This window comes from Mustelus asterias, chromosome 1, assembly GCF_964213995.1.
Source record: "Mustelus asterias chromosome 1, sMusAst1.hap1.1, whole genome shotgun sequence".
NCBI lineage: Eukaryota > Metazoa > Chordata > Chondrichthyes > Carcharhiniformes > Triakidae > Mustelus > Mustelus asterias.
In genome coordinates this window covers 31,518,314-31,542,259 of record NC_135801.1, presented here as the reverse complement: position 1 = coordinate 31,542,259, position 23,946 = coordinate 31,518,314, and the positions used below count along the sequence as shown (strand labels likewise).

At 42.1% G+C, this 23,946-nt stretch overlaps 1 protein-coding gene across 1 annotated transcript in view; it reads left to right on the top strand.

The window, feature by feature from the left end:
• The first annotated feature begins 1,271 nt into the window (after positions 1-1,271).
• intu (inturned planar cell polarity protein) overlaps positions 1,272-23,946 on the top strand; it is a 95,183-nt gene continuing 72,508 nt past the window's right edge. Inside the window, exons 1-2 of the mRNA XM_078211151.1 lie at positions 1,272-1,511; positions 21,286-21,902. Of these exons, the coding sequence (XP_078067277.1) occupies positions 1,360-1,511; positions 21,286-21,902 (769 nt within the window). The 5' untranslated portion in view covers positions 1,272-1,359. The remainder of the gene's footprint in view (positions 1,512-21,285; positions 21,903-23,946) is intronic.

Sequence of the window (23,946 nt, the reverse complement as noted above, 5' to 3'; positions counted from 1 at the left end):
TTTAGAATGACGATAAATTGGAACAAATTGAATCAAAACAATTCCAGAAGCATGACAACAGGAAGTAAACCTTCGTAGGTGGAAATTTGCAAAGTCACACCATTTTTAATTTCATTGTCAATAGATATGAACGGGAAGACAATTTGTAAACAACCAGAGCACTTTGGTGCTTTCAATCTTCAAGATGTCATTAATCTTATTAACATCATGATTGTACTTGGTATTCTTGAAATCTATGTCCTCAACAGCCTTTTGGCTAAGACGAAGCATCAGATCAAGCCCAAGATGGGCTTGTCAGCTTGGATCTTGTTTATCTCTCTTATGGGAATTGGGTTTTTGGAGCAAGCAAAGAATGGATTTGGGTTTGCCCAGTCCATTCTGAGGACTGGCTTTGTAACTTTAAGGATGGGGTAATTTAAAAAAAAATCAGTTCTTATAAAAAAAAAGCAAAAACTTTTGTCCATTCATTAGGTTTCAATGCTTTCAATACAATTGGAGTTTATGGTAAAGTATTGGTATAAATGTATCCTAAGATGTTAGGTGTACTCAGTCGAGGATATCGCAAAAGTTTAGGAATATAATTTTCTGCCATTTTTACTGCCGGGACACTGATATCACAGATAAATGGGTGGCGCGGTGGCACAGTGGTTAGTACTGCTGCCTCACAGCGCCAGGGACCTGGCTTGGGTCACTGTCTGGGTGGAGTCTGCACGTTCTCCCCGTGTCTGCGTGGGTTTCCTCCGGGTGCTCCGGTTTCCTCCCACAGTCCAAAGGACGTGCTGGCTGGGTGCATTGGCCGATGCTAAATTCTCCCTCAGTGAAACCGAACAGGCGCCGGAGTAGGGAATTTTCACAGTAACTTCGCAGCAGTATTAATGCAAGCCTATTTGTGACACTAATAAATAAACTTTAAAATTGGTATAAATGTACCCTAAGATGTGAGGTGTACTCAGTCTAGGATATCTCAGAAATTTAGGAATACAATTTCCTTCCGTCTTTACTGAGATACTGATGTCTCAGGTGAATATTGTGACTTGGGCTGCCCCTAGTGAAGGTTAAAATCTGCCATAAACTGATCTCCAGACTCTTTGTGGCTTGGATTAACATTGTAATACACATACTTTTGAACAATATTGTCCGTGCTCACGACAAACAATGTCTAAATATCAACACGCAATTAAGTTTACACTTAGCTTAAGAGCTTCACTCGTTACTATGGTTACCGGCGAGGAGCCATTGGGGCAGGCGGCCGCTAATCACGTGGCGGGCCCGGATTACCCGGATGCTGACAACATGGCGGAGGTGAGGGCGGGAGGTAGCTGACCGGGAGAGCAAAAGAGTCTTCCAGGCAGCGAGGCGATGTCTTACCGGGCCGCGGGGGTGAGCAGGGCGACGCGCCTCTCCCGCGAAGGAAGCTACGAGACCCCTCGCACCCTGGAGGGTGGCAGTCCGGAGAGCCGGGCTGGGACGGGGTCAGCATCGTCCGCCGACACCGACTCGTGCTCCTCCGAGTAAGTGCCAGGTTGAAGCGCGGAGCCGGCTGGTATACTGCCAGCTTGCGGAAAGGTCGTGCTGTCGTGCCTGAGGCGGGGACGGATCAGGAGATGTGTATTCACAAGCTGCAGGAGGCACCGTGTAAAATCCGCAATACAGGAGACACTAACATGCCCGATACAGGAGACACTAACATGCCCGATACAGGAGACACTAACATTCCCGATACAGGAGACGCTGTGTAACATTCCCAATACAGAAGATGCTGTGTAACATTCCCAATATAGAAGACGCTGTGTAACATTCCCAGTACAGGAGAGACTGTGCAAAATTCTCAGGAAGAGTTTTAACAACATCAGGTTAAAGTCCAACAGGTTTATTTGGTAGCAAACACCATTAGCTTTCGGAGCGCTGCTCCTTCGTCAGATGGAGTGGAAATGTGCTCTCAAACAGGGCACAGAGACACAAAAATCAAGTTACAGAATACTGATTAGAATGCGAATTCCTACAGCCAGACAGATCTTAAAAATTCCTACAGCCAGCCAGATCTTAAAGATACAGACAATGTACATTGTCTGTATCTTTAAGATCTGGCTGGCTGTAGGAATTCGCATTCTAATCCGTATTCTGTAACTTGATTTTTGTGTCTCTGTGCCCTGTTTGAGAGCACATTTCCACTCCATCTGACGAAGGAGCAGCGCTCCGAAAGCTAATGGTATTTGCTACCAAATAAACCTGTTGGACTTTAACCTGGTGTTGTTAAAACTCTTACTGTGTTCACCCCAGTCCAACGCCGGCATCTCCACATCAAAATTCCCAGTACAAGGAACAAAGTGCAAAATTCCCAGTCCAGGAGACACTGCAAAATTCCCAATGCAGGAGACACTGTGCAACATTCCCAATGCAGGAGACACTGTGCAACATTCCCAACACAGGAGACACTGTGCAACATTCCCAACACAGGAGACACTGTGCAACATTCCCAACACAGGAGACACTGTGCAACATTCCCAATGCAGGAGACACTGCAAAATTCCCAGTGCAGGAGACACTGTACAATATTCCCAGTGCAGGAGACACTGTACAATATTCCCAGTGCAGGAGACACTGTACAATATTCCCAGTGCAGGAGACACTGTACAATATTCCCAGTGCAGGAGACACTGTACAATATTCCCAGTGCAGGAGACACTGTACAATATTCCCAGTGCAGGAGATACTGTACAACATTCCCAGTGCAGGAGACACTGTGCAACATTCCCAACACAGGAGACACTGCAAAATTCCCAATACAGGCGACACTGCAAAATTTCCAACACAGGAGACATTGTGCAAAATTTCCAATACAGGAGACACTGTGTAACATTCTCAATACAGGAGACACTGCAAAATTCCCAATACATGTGTCACTGTAAAATTCCCAATACAGGAGACACTGCAAAGTTCCCAATGCAGGAGACGCTGTGTAAAATTCCCAATACAATGTTGTTACTTTCATTGCTGCTGTCTACAGCTGAAAAAGTTAAATAGCTCTGCCGAAACTTGTTAACAATGCTTTGGCCAGTGATCGCTACATTACAGAATTATCACAAGTTATATTCATTGATTTGACTAGCAATTTCTTAGCTGGAAAAGTAGATGTACAGTGCGATTATTTGTAATGAGAATTGTTTGTATAGTAAGTGATATATGAATGTTTGGGATATGTGGTGTGGGGGGATTAGTTCCTCCCCAGTGTGGAACCTGATTAAACAGTTCAGGATTTGACTGTGTGACAGTGCACACCTGTAATAGTTTCCCAGTGTTTAAGTTTACGAGGCTGACTTTGTGGTTCTTCTTGCACAATACTTCACTAAATACATATAGAACAACTGGCGACAAGGCTGCTTGATGGCCTATGCATCCAGCTGGCATTTCCATTCTGGGGGAGGGGATTGAGCATTGCTCCGGACTTCAGACAGTGCTGGGAAGGACTTGAAGCATGGCAACCCTGTGAAGAACTGGTAGGAGTGTTCTGACTGCCATTGCTTTGTATAAACATCCCGTTCAGGGGAGGATAGTACTTGCCTGGGAGCTGGCTGTAAACGTCGTTGGACGTGGTCGAGAAGGGGGCTCGGGTTACAGTTGATGGCTGGGAAGGAGTAATAACTATGGTCGTCAAGGGAGTGGCATCGCTGGGGTGGTATCTGAGGGGACTTGTGCTGCGGGCGGCTCCCCATGACAGCCAAAGAAAGAGCTCTTAGTAAAAGGGAGTGGGAGAAACGGCTTTGGGCCGAGACTCGTGTGAAAAGAAAAATTTCCGCTGGCAGAAAAACAAAATGGTGGCACAATTTGGTGTTCTAGGCTCCTTTGACAAAGAGGCTTGGCAGAGAGCTGGATACCTTATACAGAGCGCTTCAGTGCTTATCTGATGGCCAATAAGGTGGGCGATGACCGGTTGTACCAGTTTTCTTAAGTACCATAGGGAGGAAGACCTTCGCTATTTTCAGAAGTTTGGTACAATCTGAAAAACTGAATGAGAAGACTTATCAAGAATTGTGCGATGTGTTAGAAGCTCACTTCGCTCCCAAGTCATTGATGGTTGCAGAGTGGTTCAGATTTTATAAGTGCGACCAACTCAATGGGGAATCCATTGCTCAATTTGCTGCAACTCTGAAGAAACTGTCAGAGTACTGCAAGTTCGGAAGCCTACTCCAGGATGCCTAATGGGACCGGCTGGTTTGTGGCCTCCGGCATGAAGCCATCCAGCAAAGGTCATTAGCTGAACGGAATTTAGAATTTAAGTCTGCTTTAGAGATCCCAACTTCTATGGAGTTGGCCACCAGAGAAGCAGCACAGTTGGGTGTCAGTGCCTGGGCGCACAAGGTAGCGGAAGCCTCGCAGAGTTCGGTATTGCAAGTGGAATGCTGCTGATGTGGCAGGACAGGCCACAGGGAATCGAATTGCTGGACATGAGGTGCAATGTCGCAAGTGCAGGTGAGTTGGTCACATTGCCCATAATTGTCAGGTGCAACTAAGCCCAGAGAGAGGGAAACAAATGGAAGCATTTAGAAGGACAAAACAGACGATCCATCTTGCCAGCCATGGCAAGGATAGGGAGTCAGCCCAGTCTGTAGGGGAAGCAGATGGTCCAGAGAAACAACAGTTCAGGCTGAATATTCTGTTGGTACGGGGTGATACCAATTGTCTCTGGGTTCTCACTTAACTGGAAGGGAAAACCATGAAAATGGAGGTAGATATGGGGATAGCGGTGTCCTTCAGACCTGAATCAGTGTATAGGGATAAGTTAAACGCCCTGCCATTAAAGCCTGCCAAGATAACACTGTAAACATATACAGATGTAAACATATACATCAAAGGTTATGCACTGGTGAAGGTACAGTTGAGGACCAATTTGCAGAATTGCCACTATATGTGATAAAAGGCGACTACCCTGCATTATGCAGATGTTCCTGATTACAGAAGTTGAAATTGAACTGGCCGTGGTTAACAGGAGGGCTGACTCGAGCATGATTTTACAAGACATTTCGGGAAAATTTAAACACGTTTTTCAAAGAACCCTGGGAGAGATGAATGGTGTGTAAATTACTGAAACCGGATGCCTGTCCTAAAAGTCTTGAGGCACATTCAGTACCATATGTCATAAGCCTAAAGTGGAGACTGAATTGAAATGGCTGGTGGATGTTGGCATGTTGGAACCACTGACCACCAGTGAATGGGCCACCCCAATTGTTCCGGTCTTGAAATCAGGCGGCTCGGTGAGAATTTGTGAGATTTTAAGGCGTCAGTAAATCCAGGCCTGTGTGCGGACCAATACCCAATTCCTCTCATCGAGGACCTATTCAGTGGCCTGGCAGAAAGAAAGAAATCTCCAAAATGGACCTATTACAGGCCTATTTGCAGATGGGGATAGTGAAGGATTCACAGCCACTGATAACAATAGTCACACACAGGTCTTACCCCTCTTTGCCATTTACATAACTACTATCCCAGTAAGTCCATATAATTCTTGCAAGTTTGTTCCTCTACATCCTTTTCGCTAGTTGGTGGCCTATGGATTACACGAAGCAGTATAATTGCACCTTGATTGTTCCTTTGTTCTAGCCAAGTAGATTCTAAGAGGGAGAGGGGGTGTTGGACCGGGGGGGGGGGGGGGGGGGGGCAGGAGGCAGGGTCCTGTCTGGTGATGGGTGGCCCAGGGTGTGTGCCTGGTTGAGGAGGGTGTGGGGGATTTAAATTGCTTTTGTTGTATGGTTCCAAGCCCAGCGCAATTGTCCAAGGGAAGTCAGCACTTCTGGACAATTGCCAGGTAAACCCTTACATGGGAACTTCGTAGAAGGATTTTGCATCATTCGGGTACCTCCTAAATACGACATTGGGGAACCAAAACGTTATGGCACATTAGTTAGGCTCTGGAATGCACTGCTTGAGAGGGTGGTGGAGGTAGATTCAATCATGGTGTGCAAAAGGGCATTGGATAAAACACCTGAACAGAAAAATAATGCTGGAAAAGGGCAGGCAAATGAGACTTAACAGAGCTGACCTTGCAAAGAGCTGGTAGGGACACAGTGGGCTGAATGGGCTCTTTCTGGTGCCACAACCATCCTATGAAACTAGACCAAGGTCAGAGGGACAAATGACTACTCCTGTTTCATGTTCTTATGCTTGCAAAGAAGGCAGCCCTTTTCTGTTCTCTGCATCACGCAGGGATACAACTCTGAGCCATCGCCCACCCTTTGTTTACAGCGTGTTTCTTTAAAAACAAGCTATTGATCTGAAACCAATAGTTACATGTTAAAGATAAATGGATCATATAAATGCTAACCATGGATAGATGTAATGTACAATCACTGCTTTTGCCACATCACAATAGATGAAACAATGCAATTATCTTTTGAAAAGAATCAGTTTGAATTGAAAATGTTGCCAATTTGCTGGGAAATGTGAAGATCTTTCCTTGTGCTGCTGATGGTGTTGAACTGAAACCAGTTCCAATCATTAATTAGCATTCCCATCGTGGTGTAATTTGTTTTGTAGTTGGAATATATTTTCTTCAAATAACAAATTTAACTTTATGACAATTTGCTGGTCTTGTGTACTCTTTTATATTTAATATCTTAGGAAATTTCTGACTTTTCTTATCTTGCTACTTTTATCAGTGAAAAAGTAAATCTATATTTATATTGTTACAACCAGATGAGGTGGATGGTCTGGAGAAGAGCAGTTTTTTGAAATACAAAATGGTTAGTTGGTTTGTCCCATGATCCCGTCCCTCCAGCTGACCAGTTACAAAACATGGTCAGGGCTAGTGGATTCAAGGCCCATGGTGTACATGATTGGATTATGGCTGGGTGTATTCTTTTCTCAGCCCGAGTTCATTGCCTGAGTACTCAGGTGATTCTCTGAATGCTTTGGGAATGGGTTAGGTAATTATCTAATCACACACCTTCAAGGTCATTGTTTCTCAGAGGGTTTTCTAAATGGGTTGACTTCATTTTAATGGCTTTGGCATTTAAGGTGCAGTCATGCAAATATCCAGCTGTCTTAGAAACTCCAGTTTCAAGTCTCAATGGAAAACTGTTCACCCATTTAAGACAGAGATGAGGAGTTTTTTTTTGACTGTTATAGGTCTGTGAAATTCTCTTGCCCCAGAGCGCAGTGGGGGCAGTGTTATTGAACATTTTAAGGCTGAGCTGGATAGGTTCTGGTTCTTGATAGTCAGAGTTTAAAAGGATGTAATGGGTACACAGGAAAGTAGAGATCACCATCTGATCAGCCATGAGCTTATCAAATGGTGGAGAAGGCTTGAGGAGCCAAATGGCCTGCTCCTAATTTGTGTGTTTGACTCTTAAAGCTCAGCGGTTTTAGGCTGGTGAAAAGTTTTATTTTATATAAAACATGGCTTTGGAGCAGTATAATGATTTTCACAAATGCAGGACATCCCAATGAAATGGTTTTAGAGATGTAGACACTATTGCGTCATAAAGAAATACTTTAATCAATCAGTAGGGTTCCACAAACAACAAAAAATTATAAGATCTGTCAATGGTGTTGGTTTAGAATAATTGTTAGCTTGGAGAACTCCCCTCTATTCTTCAAATAATGCCATGGGATCTATTATATCCACCTGTACATGAGATGAGATCTAATCTGAGAGACAGCATAGTATTACCTCAGTGCAGCATTGGAGTGTTGGCCTAGTTTATATCAAGTCTCTGAAGTTTAGCTTGAATCTTCTGCGAAGCTGACATCTATGCATTCAATGATTATTATCTCTGCAGTGAACCTCTTTGGCATTATATTTTTCTGATCTTCAGAAACCATCTTCATGATGTGCACTACACTTGTATATCCAGCATGGGAGTTGGAAGCACTTAATCTCACACACCATGTATTTTATATTCTGAAACTGGCAGAAATAAAGAAATCAAACAATGCTACAAATAAACAAGTAAGTTTGTCAATATCCAAATGAATGAAATGCATCTCTGAATGTATAATGATGATTAAAATAGAGCTACTGCAGATGTATCAGAATATGCTTGGCAAATGACAAGAAACACTAAGATTATAACGCTGTAAAAAGTATTTTATTCACATAGTTAATCATCGTATACATGCGTGATTCAAGCAGCGCACATAAAACTGCCAAACAAGTGACTATACACTTAAAGTGTAAAATTTGAGAATCCGAAAATCATGGAAAAATATTTTTGTATATTAGATGGCAGAATGTTTGTTTTTGGAGTCAGCGCAGGTCTTTGGAAAGTTATCATGATGATCACTGGGATGGGAGAGCAAATAACCCGGGGAACATGGTAGCAAACAGATTGCATATGTTTCTCTAGTTAAATGCACACCAACACTGATTCAGTAAGTGATTGTGTACAACTGGACTGATGTGCAGAAGAGAATTTCAGGCGAAGCACTTGGAATTCCACTGGCAAGAAAAATCGTGAATATTTTGTTTATTTGCTTTTTAACTGTACTACAAAAGAAAAGCTAGAAAGGAGAGCCATAGTACAAGAAGACGCTCCCAAGTTCAGGAAGTTAAAAAATGTGATAATGGTAGAAGACTGGAGGGTCAGAGGGATAGATGCTCTTCTGTGCAGTCAGACTGGGACTTGAGAAGGTCGTGTTGCTTGCCTGGTGCCAGGGTTCAGGGCATCACTTCAGGCTGGAGAAGAACTTGTGGGTGAGAAAACAATGGCTATGGTCTATGGAGGAACCAATTTCATAGGTAGAACTGGAAATGAGACTCTGCTGAGGAAATGTGAACTGGGCTTGAAATTAAAATGCAGATCCTCATAAGTAATATCTCTGGATTGTTGACTAAGCCATATGCAAATTGACAAACTAATCCAAAGGTTGAATGTGTGGCTGAAAGTGTGATGTTGGGAGACAGTGATTTAAATTCATGAGACACTGGTACTAGCAAAAGAGGGAGCTCTTTCATTGAGATCAGGCTTGGCTCCCTGTCCCAGTGAATCAAATAACTAGGGCATAAATAAGGTTTTAATGAAGGTGGCGAGGGAGGATTGATGAAAGCAGTATGCAAAATGCCAAAGCCATAGAGCAGGGTAGTAATTTGTGTAAAATTCAGGGTGGATCCGAAATATGATAACATTTTAAAATGCATTTGACAGTGATTTTAGTTAAATCCAAAATTAGAGACTTAAATCTGAAGGAAGCAATCTATGTAGTGTAACGATATTGTGCCTTTACGAAATGTTTTGTGTCATGTTTCTTGTGCAGGATTTGTTTTAGCAGTCAGTTCTATAAACGGGTGCTACTCTGTCTATAACCGGCAGCCCCTATTGTTACTACAGCAGCGTAATTGATCTTAATTGCTGTTTGTTTTAATCTGGGCTAATGCTGTTCTGTTATTTTAGTATGTTCCCCTGGGGATTTTCAGAATAGGGTTGATTGACAGGAAAATCATGTGACTGGGTGGGACTAGGCTTACACATAGAAATCAAATCAGCTGCTGCTTGGGATATTAGATGTAGCTCTCTTTGTGTCTCTTTTTTCTCTCTGGATTTGGAGACTGGGATCTGCCAGGAAATAAGTCTTTTTCTCTGGAGGCTGCTGTATGGGAGTCAGAAGACAGGTGTCTTTCTGTATCTGTTCAAGGGTTAAAAGGCTGGAAATGTAGCACCCATGTGAGCATCTGTCTTTTTGTTCTAACTGATTCTGAAGGAGGATGTCTGTCTGTTGGGTTTATTGCTTACATTGGATCTATAGAGATAGCTAGCTGTTAAGAACAAAGAACAGTACAGCACAGGAAACAGGCCCTTCGGCCCTCCAAGCCTGTGCCGCTCCTTGGTCCAACTAGACCATTCGTTTGTATCCCTCCATTCCCAGACTGCTCATGTGACTATCCAGGTAAGTCTTAAACGATGCCAGCGTGTCTGCCTCCACCACCCTACTTGGCAGCGCATTCCAGGCCCCCACCACTCTCTGTGTAAAAAACGTCCCTCTGATATCTGAGTTATACCTCGCCCCTCTCACCTTGAGCCCGTGACCCCTCGTGATCGTCTCCTCTGACCTGGGAAAAAGCTTCCCACTGTTCACCCTATCTATACCCTTCATAATTTTGTACACCTCTATTAGGTCTCCCCTCATTCTCCGTCTTTCCAGGGAGAACAAGCCCAGTTTACCCAATCTCTCCTCATAGCTAAGACCCTCCATACCAGGCAACATCCTGGTAAACCTTCTCTGCACTCTCTCTAAAGCCTCCACGTCCTTCTGGTAGTGCGGCGACCAGAACTGGACACAGTACTCCAAATGTGGCCTAACCAGCGTTCTATACAGCTGCAACATCAGACTCCAGCTTTTATACTCTATCCCCGTCCTATAAAGGCAAGCATACCATATGCCTTTTTCACCACCTTCTCCACCTGTGCTGCCACCTTCAAGGATTTGTGGACTTGCACACCTAGGTCCCTCTGTGTTTCTATACTGTTGATGGCTCTGCCATTTATTGCATAACTCCCCCCTACATTAGTCCTTCCAAAATGCATCACTTCGCATTTATCTGGATTAAATTCCATCTGCCATTTCTCCGCCCAATTTTCCAGCCTATCTATATCCTGCTGTATTGTCCGACAATGTTCATCGCTATCCGCAAGTCCAGCCATCTTCGTGTCATCCGCAAACTTGCTGAGGACATCAGTTACACCTTCTTCCAAATCATTTATATATATCACAAATAGTAGAGGTCCCAGTACAGAGCCCTGCGGAACACCACTGGTCACAGACCTCCAGCCGGAAAAAGACCCTTTGACTGCTACCTGCTGTCTCCTGTGGCCAAGCCAGTTTTCTACCCATCTAGCCACCTCTCCTTGTATCCCATGAGCCTTAACCTTCTTAACCAACCTGCCATGAGGGACTTTGTCAAATGCCTTACTGAAATCCATATAGACGAAATCCACGGCCCTTCCTTCGTCAACCATTTTTGTCACTTCCTCAAAAAACTTCTCCAAATTTGTACGGCACGAGCTCCCTCTTACAAAACCATGCTATCTGTCACTAATGAGATTGTTCAGTTCTAAATGCGCATACATCCTGTCTCTAAGAATCCTCTCCAACAACTTCCCTACCACGGACGTCAAGCTCACTGACCTATAATTACCCGGGCTATCCCTGCTACCCTTCTTAAATAACAGTACCACATTCGCTATCCTCCAATCCTCAGGGACCTCACCTTGTCCAATGAAGAAACAAAGATTTCCGTCAGAGGCCCAGCAGTTACATCTCTTGTCTCCCTGAGCAGTCTGGGATAGATGCCATCAGGCCCTGGGGATTTGTCAGTTTTAATGTTACCTAAAAAACCTTAACACTTCCTCCCTTGTAATGGAGATTCTCTCTAACGGGTCAACACCTCCCTCTGAGACACTCCCAGTCAACAAGTCCCTCTCCTTTGTGAATACCAATGCAAAGTATTAATTTAGGATCTCCCTTATTCCCTTGGGTTCTAAGCATAATTCCCTTCCTTTGTCCCTGAGAGGTCCGACTTTTTCCCTGACAACTCTTTTGTTCCTAACATATGAATAAAATGCCTTAGGATTCTCCTTAATCCTGTCTGCCAAGAACATTTCGTGACCTCTTTTTGCCCTTCTAACTCCTAGTTCTTTCCTACTCTATCTGTATTCCTCCAGAGCTCCATCTGTTTTCAGTTGCCTGGACCTAACGTACGCCTCTCTTTTCTTTTTGATCAGATCCTCAATTTCCCTTGTTATCCACGGTTCTCGAATCCTACCTTTCCTATCCTTCCTTTTTACAGGCACATACCTGTCCTGCAGCCTTATCAACTGTTCCTTAAAAGACTCCCACATGCCAGACGTGGACTTACCCCCGAACAACCTCTCCCAATTCCTGCCTAAGCCGGCTATAGTTAGCCTTCCCCCAATTTGGCACCCTAACCTTAGGACAACACTTGTCCTTGTCCATTACTATCCTAAAGTTAACAGAGTTGTGGTCACTATTTGCCACATGTTCCCCTACCGAAACTTTGACGACCTGACCGGGTTCATTTCCCAGAACTAGATCCAGTATAGCCCCCTCTCTAGTTGGACTATCTACATACTGTTCCAAAGAACCTTCCAGTACGCATTTTACAAATTCCTCCCCGTCCAGACCCCCAGCCCTAAGCACTTTCCAGTCTATACCAGGAAAATTGAAGTCTCCCACTTCAACAACCCTATTTTTTCTGCACATATCCAGAATCTCCTGAAATAATCAATCCAGAATCTCCTGAAAGAATTATACCGTGTCTTGTTTTAAGTATTTCAAGTGATAAAAGTTATGTTAATTCTTCTTGTTATATTTTAACTGTATTGTTAAATAAAGTTTGTTTTAATAAATGGCTCCTAGTGTAAGTCAATTGAATCATACCTTGAGCGAAACACCTTATGCTCGCTCTAATGCCAACATCAAAAAAAGTTGGGGTCTAGGCTAAGTTCGTAACATACCATGGAGTTTCTGATTTGATCCCTATCAGTAGTCATGAGTGACTGAAGTGGATTAGGAAAGTAAGGGTAAAGGTGTGGCAATAATAAGCAATGGCAAACATTACCAAAAAAACCATAATTTACAATAAATAAACAATTCCTTAAAGAAAAAAAGACATGGGATGGGGGTGGAAATGGTCCATCTGTGGCTAATGCGAAGTTAAAGGTAAGGTTGGACTGAAGAAAAAGGCCTATAACATTGCCAAAATACATGATAAACCTAAGGGTCGGGGATTTTAAAATTCAGCAAAGAATGACAAAGAAATCAATGGTGAGATAATAACATGTGGGAGTAAACTACCAAGAGGCATGAAAACAGATTGTAAAGTGCTTCTAAAGATATGTATAAAAGAAGAGATTAGCAAGAATAATGTGTGTCTGTTGGGCAGTGACAAGGAGAAATAATAAAGGCGAATAAGGAAATGGCAGAGACATTAAACAAATGTTTTTGGCCTCAGGGTAGTAGATGTTTAAAAAAAAATCTAAAATAGGCTGAATATACTTTGGCTATACATTGCACAAAGGATATCTTCTCTTTATTATTTCCAGTGTTTGATTCTAGATAGCCAGAGGTTTGTGAAGCTAATCTTTTGGTACTTTGAAAGACAAAAAGGATACCAAATGTAGGAACTGCAATTAAGAAACACAAAAAATCCACAAATGCAAGTTTTCCCATTTCTTGTTGCAGTAGGATGAGTTCCTTAATGGAAATTGTATTATATTTGAAAGAAAACTATTCAGAAGGGAGAGGCTAATCTCTAAGATCATGTCACAACCTGTGGATTGAATGGTAACCATAATATTACAATTCTAGCAATTGTAATGTTATGAATTTTTTTTTTAAATCCTGCTTGTATGATTTGCTAGTATATTGTAGAATCAGGTAATTCCATTGCCATTGACTGGAGTGACATAGATTATAGTTTCAGTCTACTAGTATGGATAAGCTATTGAATGGAGACCAAGTGGCTTTTTCATGGAGACAAAAGAACACCGAAGGATTAATGTTCTGTCGCATCAGTGGTGGTAGTAGGTCGACCATGTACAGTTAGCTGCAGGAAGTTCATGGCTCAGTGACAAGGATTGAAAAATAGGAGGGAACAAGATATTAATGACTGCAATTTTCTTTCTAAAATTAATATCTTATTTTTGCACCTTTAGACCAAGGGGGGATTTTAAGTGTTGAGGCGGATGTGAAAAATCACAGGATTCCCACCAGCCACAATGGTGGGTTTTCATGCTGTATTGTCTGCTGAAGATCTCATTAAGTATTCATCTATGGGAAGACACTGGAATACTGGTGGGTGGCCTCCGATTGGCCTGTCACACAGTGACTCACTGCTGCTTTGTCCGGGCACTATATTTAAAGTGCAATTATACACACCCAGACTGATGCACAGCAAGCAAATATGTGCCAAACTGAAGAAGATTGCGGCCCCCAAGTTCAGCAGCACCTCCCTGGACTGCGTGCTGGACACAGTTGATGCCTGCCATGGCTGTTTGGAGGTTGGAGGGGTGGTATTTGCTAATGCTGTCGGGGAGGATTTAAACTAGATAGAATGGCAGGAGGATGGGAATCTGAGCAGGAGGACAAGAGGGAGAAACAAAAGACAGAAATGTAAGAAGCAAAAGTAGAAGGCGTGAAAAACAAATGGACCTGTAGGAATCAGATCAGCAACTTGAAGGTATATTATGAAGAGAGGCTGGACCCCAACTATTTTTCATTTTGGCATTAGTGTGAGGATAAGGTTTTTTCACTCCAGGTGTGATTCTATTGACCCATTAGGAAGCTTTTATCAAAACCAGCTTTATTTAACAATATAGTTTAACTATAACAAAAGAAATTAGCATAACTTTTACCAATTGAAATACTTAAACATGACAAAGTATAAATCTTAAATGCTAGTCTATCTCTGTTAGTTCCAATTTGAGCACTATTTCTCATAGACGTAAATCCCTCTTCAAAGACAGTTGGCAAACAACAGACTTACATGCTGGTATGCGAGCTGCTAGTCACCAGCCTCCAGAACACCTCTGGAAATGGTATCTATTTCCTATTAGGCCCCAAACTACGTTCTCCAGAGAGCTAGAGAACAGCTCCTGCTCCCTGCAGATAAAAGCTCCTGCTTCTTGCAGATCCAAGTAGAAACTGCCTGTTTGCCTCTGTAAGCCTAGCTTTGCCCATTCACATGACTCTTCCTTGTCAATCAACTTAATTAAACCCTACTCTCAGATTCCAGGGGACAACCCAAAAAATAAAGAAAACTGCATTAGCTCAGATTAAAACAAACACCCCAATATCTAGGATCAATAATTTGTCTACATTCTCAGCAGGTGGGCTGCCTGGAGCAGACAGAGCGGCACCGTTTAAACAGAGTTGAATCTTAACATATCCTTCAGAAGAACCATGATCTCTAATGAAGTCCATATAATTTTGGACAAAGAGGGCATCTGTTACCTGGATGCAGTTGTATGTGGAAGCTTGAGATCCCGAGGTCCCCAGTTGAGCCCTGGAAAGAGCCACTGGCGGAGAGATTCAGGGTGGCAGTGACTTTCGGAGCCATTGGCAACAGATGTCCTCATAGAAGTTTACAGCATGGAAACAGGCCCTTTGGCCCAACTTGTCCATGCTGCCCTTTTTTTTAAAACCCCTAAACTAATCCCAATTGCCCACATTTGGCCCATATCCCTCTATACCCATCGTACCCATGTAACTATCTAAATGCTTTTTAAAAGATAAAATTGTACCCGCCTCTACTACTACCTCTGGCAGCTTGTTCCAGACACTCACCACCTTCTGTGTGAGGAAATTGCCCCTCTGGACACTTTTGTATCTCTCCCCTCTCTCCTTAAACCTATGCCCTCTAGTTTTAGACTCCCTTACCTTTGGGAAAAGATATTGACTATCTACCTTGTCTATGTCCCTCATTATTTTATAGACCTCTATAAGGTCACCCCTCAGCCTCCTACGCTCCAGAAAAAAAAGTCCCAGTCTATTCAGTCCTCCATGTCCCCAAGTCGTTAAGTCCTGGAGAAGGTAGTATTTGTGAGCCACTAGATCCCTGGACTTGCGGAGGCATTGGCATACTGTTTCCGCACATTCACGGGGAAAGCATGCGTATCCTGTGCAACCTGGATCTTGCGAGGTGTCTGTAGACAAAGTCTGTGGGAGCTACAACATCAGTTTGTGGATGGGCTCCTGCTGCTGCTCGTTCATGAGGGTGAATCCTTTGTCATTGGCATGTCTGACACTCCCCTCGTCATCACCTTATTCTCCTCCCCCTACTCCTGTCTGCATGCAATTATGGTGGTAATCAGTACAGCATCCACCATCCTGATGGTCTTCTCTCTGCAGCATAAATGAGAAAAATAATGCTTCACCAAGAGGAATCCAAAGATCCTATTTATTCCCAGGTGTTATACCAAGTCTCTGGTGGTTGAAGGGGATTGGTAATGGTTGCTCCTGAAATCAGGGCATCATAAAGTTGGTGATATCTTCCTACAGCTTATGGAGCAATTGGTAGTTGGAGCCCTGAGAATTGTCTGGAAAACTTGAAAACTCATAGCTATTCAAGACAAAGGAATTACTGAAAGGAGAGTTGGAAATCCTGGAAGTGGATCCTTGCTTAAAACAACTGAGGGAAAGCATTGTTTGTAAGAAGATTCTAAAGTGAGAGTGGAGTTTGGAGAGCCTCATGTGATGATCACCTTGGGGGAAATTTGAGGCGAAATCCACAGGGTGCTATCTAATGATATCACTTGGTTTCAGAGTGGGGTGTTGTTGAGTATAGTTAGCTTGTTGGATTACAGGGACTGTGTTTACTGAACACCTAATGCAAGATATATTTTGTAACCTGTGTTATCTTTAAAATCTGTGTACATCTGTGAAGAAAGAAAGTATTGTATTATAGTAAAACTTTTCATATTTAATTTCTGTTGTTAAAAGCTAATTGGCAGTCTTGTGACTTAGGTCATCCATGTTTTCTAAAACAAAACGTGGAAGTTACAGTGTTTTGATCCAGGGTTTCATTCTGGGACCTTTCCATGCAATAGTAACATCAACTAGGTTCGTAACACTTGCATGAGTGCCCTTTTTTGGTATGTATTCTAATCTACTATTGTGAATAAAGAACTCATAAACTGCCTCAGCTGTGCATCTCTTCTCATCTGGGAATACTCATCTGTTTTCTGGTCCTTTATTTGGCCGTATAATACAATGCGTCATTGTCTAAGAGATGTTCAGAACTCACCAACTGAGTTCATCCTCATTCACATTTTTTGCTGCCTAATTACTTCATATTGCAAGCTGGACCTTGGCACTTGCCTGTGCGAAAGTGGAAATCCCTCCCAAAGGCCTGGTGGAGAAGAATGTTGAAGCTTTTCTCACTCCATGTCCCTTCAATCCTTGTATTCAAATTTTGGACCCATTGCGATCGGAAATTTGCCTACGACCCAGATAGACCCGGCCCTCTCCTTCCCACAGATCCCAGTTGTTAAGTGAGCCATTTCCCCCCCCCCCTGTCTTATAGCTGCTGCTGGAGCGCTGCGTGAGGTAGGTGAATGAACCTCGAGTCCTGAGCAAAGTGTAGCTTGCCACATGTACCACTGTGTAAAACTTGGGTGTGATTGCATGACATATTGATTCAACATTGGGTTGTAGGGAGGGGAGGATTCTGGTGAGCACCCCTTTTAAGAAGTATGCATAACATTGCAATTTAGGCTAACAAAGTTCCCAACTTTGAATGGTGAGAAGTGCAGCCTGCCATTGGCAGCTTGACCGCATTACCACAAGCTGACTTTACGATGTGCTATTGCGATATTTTCTGCTCCTGCCTGCCATGACGCCCGCTGCAGAGAGGAGCTGAAAATTCCGTCCCAAATCTTCTAATCGCCATGTTTTTCTAAGTTCCCTTCCCCTGCTCCAACTACACTTCTTGCAGTTAAGTAAAAGTAGACAAGCCATCTTAAAATACAGTGGTTTTCATTATTTTATTTCTGATTGAGTGGGGTGTGTCTACATTATTTGTTCTATTGGTAGGATTAGAGGGAAAGTTCCTTTCTTTAAAAAGTGCATTCCTAAATTAATCTTGCTCAGTTGGAAACAGTAGCTTTTTCTCAAACCTCTGCCAATGGTCCTGCATATGTAGAGCATACTTCAGGTTAACTATTTATCCTTCTCTCTCTCCTTTTAAGAGGCCACATCATCTTCTGCTTGAAAATTCTCCTCAGCGCCATGATTATGATTGGCAATTCAGCAACACGTGAATGATCATGGGTGTGAACACATATCTCTGTATGTTGGTATTGTAATCTCTGCTGATTTATGAGTTTTAAAAAATCTGTTAAAGTAATGATTCTGTCATCAATACTATGGTATTTTGTAAAAGCCATGATGTGGAGATGCCGGTGTTGGACTGGGTGGTCACAGTAAGAAGTCTATCAACACCAGGTTAAAGTCCAACAGGTTTATTTGGAATCAGGAGCTTTCGGAGCACTGCTCCTTCATCAGGTGAAGGATCACGCTCCAAAAGCCCGTGATTTTTTAAAAGTACACTGATCTTCAGAATATTATGAGACTGTTTCAAGTCTTGGTTCTGTAAACTGAACTGATTAAAATACATCTCTCCGATGTGTAGGTGTTAATACCTTGGTAGCATGTCTATATGTGCTGTAGATATCTTTGAAGTTAGGCAAGTATTGTAAATAATTTACAAAGCAATTTTTACAATGAGATCTGTAAATTATTTCACTTAAGTAATAATGCAGAAAAAGAGTGTTTTCATGTCCTGTTGAATGCAAAGTACAAAGTGATTATATTAAAATAAACACCTACCCTGGTCTGATCTTGTGAATTGCTTTTAGTGAATTGTTTACAAGAATGGTTGCCCAGGTTCCACTAAGATTGACTGAAAATATGCTGCCATTTCACTGTCTTCGCCCTGCCACCATAGACAAAGACTGCTTCCAGCAAAGACATAATAAGGTTTAAGATGATGAACTCGACATGAGTGAGACAAAAAAGTGCTTTTTTCCCCAAAATCTATTACTAATTAGGTGGAATTGAGGATATAACTAGGGGAATAAACTAGAAAATGTATTGCAAGAGCACTGGAAAATAGTTTTAAGTGTTCCGAAGAAATTTATTCTGCTTTAAAAATACATGTACATACTAGATAATGAGACATCATGGATGAATGAAGGGAAATTAATAAACAATAAAGGGATAGCAAAAGGGAATCTGAAGAGGTTAGGAAAAACTTAGAAAAAATTTGTAAGACGAAGATGATTTACACAATGAAACTATCGAAATATATAAATAATAGGGCACTTTATAGACACAGAAATAACAAGATAGGTACAGAGTTACTAAAGGATATACAAAGTAAACTGAGGTAAAGACCGTGTAATGGCAGGAATACTAACTAGTTCATCTATCTGTGTTTACCAAGGATGAAAAGTGGGTGGGCATGACATCGGAAACAGAAATCAAAAAGGATACCAAACATTTAAACAGTGTGATTGTTAATCAACAATACAAACCTAGAGTGAATAAAACTCTGAATCTGGACGGATTGTATGAATGAATGCTCAAAGAAGATGAGGAAAGATAAAATACATATATAAAAGCAAATTACTGGAGATGCTGGAATCTGAAACCAAAAGAGAAAATGCTGGAAAATCTCAACAGGTCTGGTAGCATCTGTAAGGAGAGAAAAGAGCTGATGTTTTGAGTCATCTGGATTCGAAATGTCAGCTCTTTTCTCTCCTAACAGATGCTGCCAGACCTGCTGAGATTTTCTCACGTTTTCTCTTTTGGTTATAAAATACATAGATTTTTGTGGGTGGCACAGTGGTTAGCACTGGTGCCTCACAGTTCGATTCCTGGCTTGGGTCACTGTGTGGAGTCTGCATGTTCCATCATTAAAGAAGAAATAGCAGGACACCTGGAAAAAAATGGTTCAATCAAGCAGACGCAGCATGGATTCATGAAGGGAAAGTCGTGTTTGACGAATTTACTGGATTTATATGAAGATGTAACGAGTGCAGTTGACAGAGGGGAACCAGTGGATGTGGTGTTTTTGGATTTCCAAAAGGCGTTCGATAAGGTGCCTCACAAAAGGTTGCTGCAGAAGATTAAGGTGCACGGAGTTGGGGGTAAAGTGTTAGCGTGGATTGAGGATTGGCTATCTAACAGGAAGCAGAGAGTTGGAATAAATGGGTGCTTTTCTGGTTGGCAGTCCAAAAGACGTGCTGGTTAGGTGCATTAGCCATGCTAAATTCTCCCTCGGCGTACCCGAACAGGCACCAGAGTGTGGTGACTAGGAGATTTTCACACCAACTTCATTGCAGTGTTATGTAAGCTTACTTGTGACTAATAAGTAAACTTTAAAATACTATTTGCAATTCAGTAAGAATATTTGGACTTCCAGGGGAAAATGTAGTGCCAAAGGACTGGCGGGGAGCTATATTTAAGAAAGGGATGTGGAATAAATCAATGTAGATCAGTTAAGGTAATGGTGGTGATTGGATAAATATTCTAAAATTCTAAGATATAATGGAAAAAATCTCAAAATCAAAAACATGACGGTAGTCAGCACAGATTTCAAAAGGGAAGGTAATACTTGCCTAGCCTTATTGAATTGTTTCAGCTGTATCAAAGAGTAAATACATATAATTCGATGGATGCTACATGGACCTTCAAAAGGTAGTCAATAAGGCACTGCAAAGTAGACCCATGACTAAGGTCAGAGCATATGAAGTCATGACAAGTAGGGGAAAATTCTATGTATTATAACAAACTAGCTACAGAACAGAAAAGAGGACAGAGTTAAGACAGTACACTTGCGATTCCAGATTTTGAATAATAACTATTTCAATTTGCAGACAACTCCAAATTAGGACTGTAATTAGTACTAAGGGAGACTGCGAAAATATAGAACTTTAAACTTGCAGAATGGGCAGCTAACTGGCAACTGCACTTCATTATAAATAAGTGAGAGGTGGTGCATTTTGATAGGAATAAGGAGGTCATCTACTCTTTGGAAAATTAAGACCATAAAAAGTGCAAGCAAAGCATTGTGATTAGTCTGAGAGCAGGGGTAATGTCTGTTCTTGTCAGCTTGGATCTAGTATGTCTCTTGTTGGGACCATGAATTGGGTACAATTTGAATTGGTTTTTGGAGCAAGAAAGAAGATGGATTAGGGGCCTCACCTGTCCACTTTGCACATTGGCTTTGTAATTCAGAGCCACTGTCTTCAGTATGACAGTAATTGTCAAAAATAAGAAAATGACACAGCTATTTTGAAAGCCAGTCTAGATAAATGTTAAATGTCTTTTTATATGCCATTTGGATGATGAGGACTTTATTTATTTATCTGCAAGCCATTTAAGACTTTTGCAAAGTGACTGCAAAACAGTAGGAGTGTGTTAGAGATACCATTGATGCAGAACAAAATACAGGGCAAAATAGCATTTGTTGAAAAATGCTGTTTTTGAAGGTGATTGTGAAGCTATTGTTCAATAGAATTTACTTTTGTGAATGATTATGTGTATGCTGTTTATGGTGTTGGTGCTGAGGGAAAGCTGATTGAAACTCTGGGTATGTTCTGTGTTTTTTTTCCTCACTCTCATGGCTATAGACACCTGATTTATGAAGCCTAATATGAACCAGCACAGGAACTCTGGAGAACTCCAACAAATCAGGCTGCAGCTGCCCAGCAAGAGTGTTTTGGTGTTCTCGTATTCCTCCTTATTCACTTGTCATCTTTTTTTTTGCAGCGATCTCGAACCAGAGTGGCTGGATGAGGTGCAGAGGAATGGTGAGCTATTCTACCTGGAGCTGAGTGAAAGCGAGGAAGATGTGCTGATCCAAGCTAACTCAACTTCGGCATCTCTGATCAATCATGTCAGATTTAGTGAGAACGAAGCAGAGGTTGTTACTGACCACAAACCAAAGGAGGCTTGCAAACATGAACACAAACTTAAACTTAAAAAGCTTGCTAATGTCTTAAAGAAGAAGAAAGTAAGGTACACACATTCTTGCAGCAAAGGTGTTTCCAGCAAAAACATTGAAAAGAAAAGTAGTCAACTACCAGGACCTGCTTCAATATTAAAACATCAGACAAATCCCAAAATTGGTGTTTCACTGCAGTTATCTTATAAGGATGTGTATGTTTATGTTAATCCAAACAAAATAAGCGACAAGTCATTGGACAAAGGGACTAAGCTTTTGGAGGCTCTTGTGGGGATTATTCACCAGCCTTCAAGGAAAAAGCCAGTGGTAGGAAAGCACTCGGACAAATTGACAGACACAAAAATGACAACTGAAGAGCGACTTGTTGTACATAGTTTGGGCCATGGCAGTGCTGCAATGAAATGTGGTCAAATATTAATTGGTAAGTGTGAAAATATTTATTTGTGCAAGTAAGATGTATTTTTTCTGTATTTATAAAATATATAAAATTAATCACACAGTCTGTCACAATCAAAACACAACTACGTCTTGCGTATTCAATAACAATCTACAGCCACTGCTATAGTTGTTTCTGTTACTATTACTTTAATGCTAAAGATTGCAAACCTATCATCCTTGTTCATACAGCCAGTAATTGTAGTATTGGAACCGACAACGACCGTGCATATTATCAGCATTGAAGGTATTAAAATGTGCACATAATGGACCAAATCAATGGTGAAATAGCAGCATTTGCCATTCATCACGCTGACCATTACTTCCGGACCGTTTGCAGGTTTTTGAGCAGTAACTTGCGGTTCCTCATGATCATTTTGAGCAAACTGGCTTCTTCAAATGATCTGTGGAGGTGTGAACAGAACAAGCAGTGGCATGTCTCCTCAGTGACTTGGAAACTTTTTTTGTTTCCCTAATTCTAATTAAATTCTGAAGGAATATGATTTCTGGCACTGAAAAATAAATTTTGCAAATTAGGGAGGTGTTTTGCAAGTAATTGTGATAAATAACTTGTACCTGATGGGCCAACCCTGACTGTTCCTGGTGTGTTTAGTGGGTAACCAGCAGGTAATTAAAGTAACTTCACACCTTTGCACAGATTTCAATGCCAAGTCTCTACGTGAAGTACTGTTTTAGTGCAACTTGTGGAGGAGTGGGGTAATTCTGATAACTTACGAGTTTCTGAGCTTAACTTTGCATGTGCAGACTGTGGAAGTTGTCCAATTTACTCCAGTAAATCAGTGAGCACTGGTAATCACACCATTATTCTCAACGCATAATATAGGCTATGATGAAGAAGCCTCAGCATTGCAACATTATATTGGTGCCTAATGACTAATCTTGTCTGTTCAATAACTTTCTCTCCTCCATATTCATAGTTGGTGTAGTAGTTGTTAGAACAGTCACAGCCCATAAAGATCACTTCTCAGTGATATTTTAAATTAATTTTCCTTATAAAGCATTTATATATATTTAGGCATTCACTTTGTCACAAGGTACTTAAAGAGGAATACATTGGGGTACTGGGTATATTGTGCGCACATTGGGTCGTAACTTCCAGGCTCCCCAGCATTGAATTTTGGGGTGCCCCAAACTTCCCAGGAATACTCCAAACTTGGAACTTCCCCAGGTAAGCATTTGTACGGCAATTGTCTGGAAGGGCTTACTTCCCCTGGGCAGCTGCACTGTGAATCAGCCAAGAAAGTGATTTAAATCACGAACTTTGGATGGTTTGGCTTGGGTTATGCTAATAGTTTCTCAGACAAGATTAGAGGAAATAAGCCCGCATCTCTATCTCCTGTGTAATTATTTTAAACATCCAGACCAATCCCTGCAAGGTTCTCACAGCCTTCCAACCCAAAGCCCAATTCCCCCATTCTCCAAATCCTATCTACTTATCTTCGGCACTTGCCTTTTACCTGGCCTATCAGTTTCAATTGGATATTGGATACTGTCAGAGGTGCTGGGCAGAATTTTATGAGAAAAATGCGAAGAGTTCAGCTAGCGTAAAAATGGGAGAGTTTCAGATCAGTTTTTTGGGCAAGTTTATACTCCTAATATTGTGCACATAGTGCTTGACAAAAATGGGCTAGACTGATTCTAGCTACTAGAGGCAGTGGGCAGGGCTTAATTCGCCAGACAGCTTGATCAGGCAGTATGGGGAGCTATTGCGCATATGCAGACCTCTTGTGGCTGTACATGCGCAATTCCAACAGCAGAGGCCTGACAGACAGAGAGAGGGAGAGATCTGTCAGGCCTCTGCTGTAGTAGCTGGCCTCAACAGAGCCCCCACCCCCCACAATTGTGGGGGTCTGTGGCCAATCGCGAGCCCCACACCGCCCAAAAATATAGCCCCTGCCGCCCAGACCAATTTCCCCCCCCCACCGATCGAATGCGGAACGACATCAGGCCTCCCTCCTTCCCCCAACCGATTGCATGCAGAGTGGCAGCGGGCCTCCCTCCCCCCACCA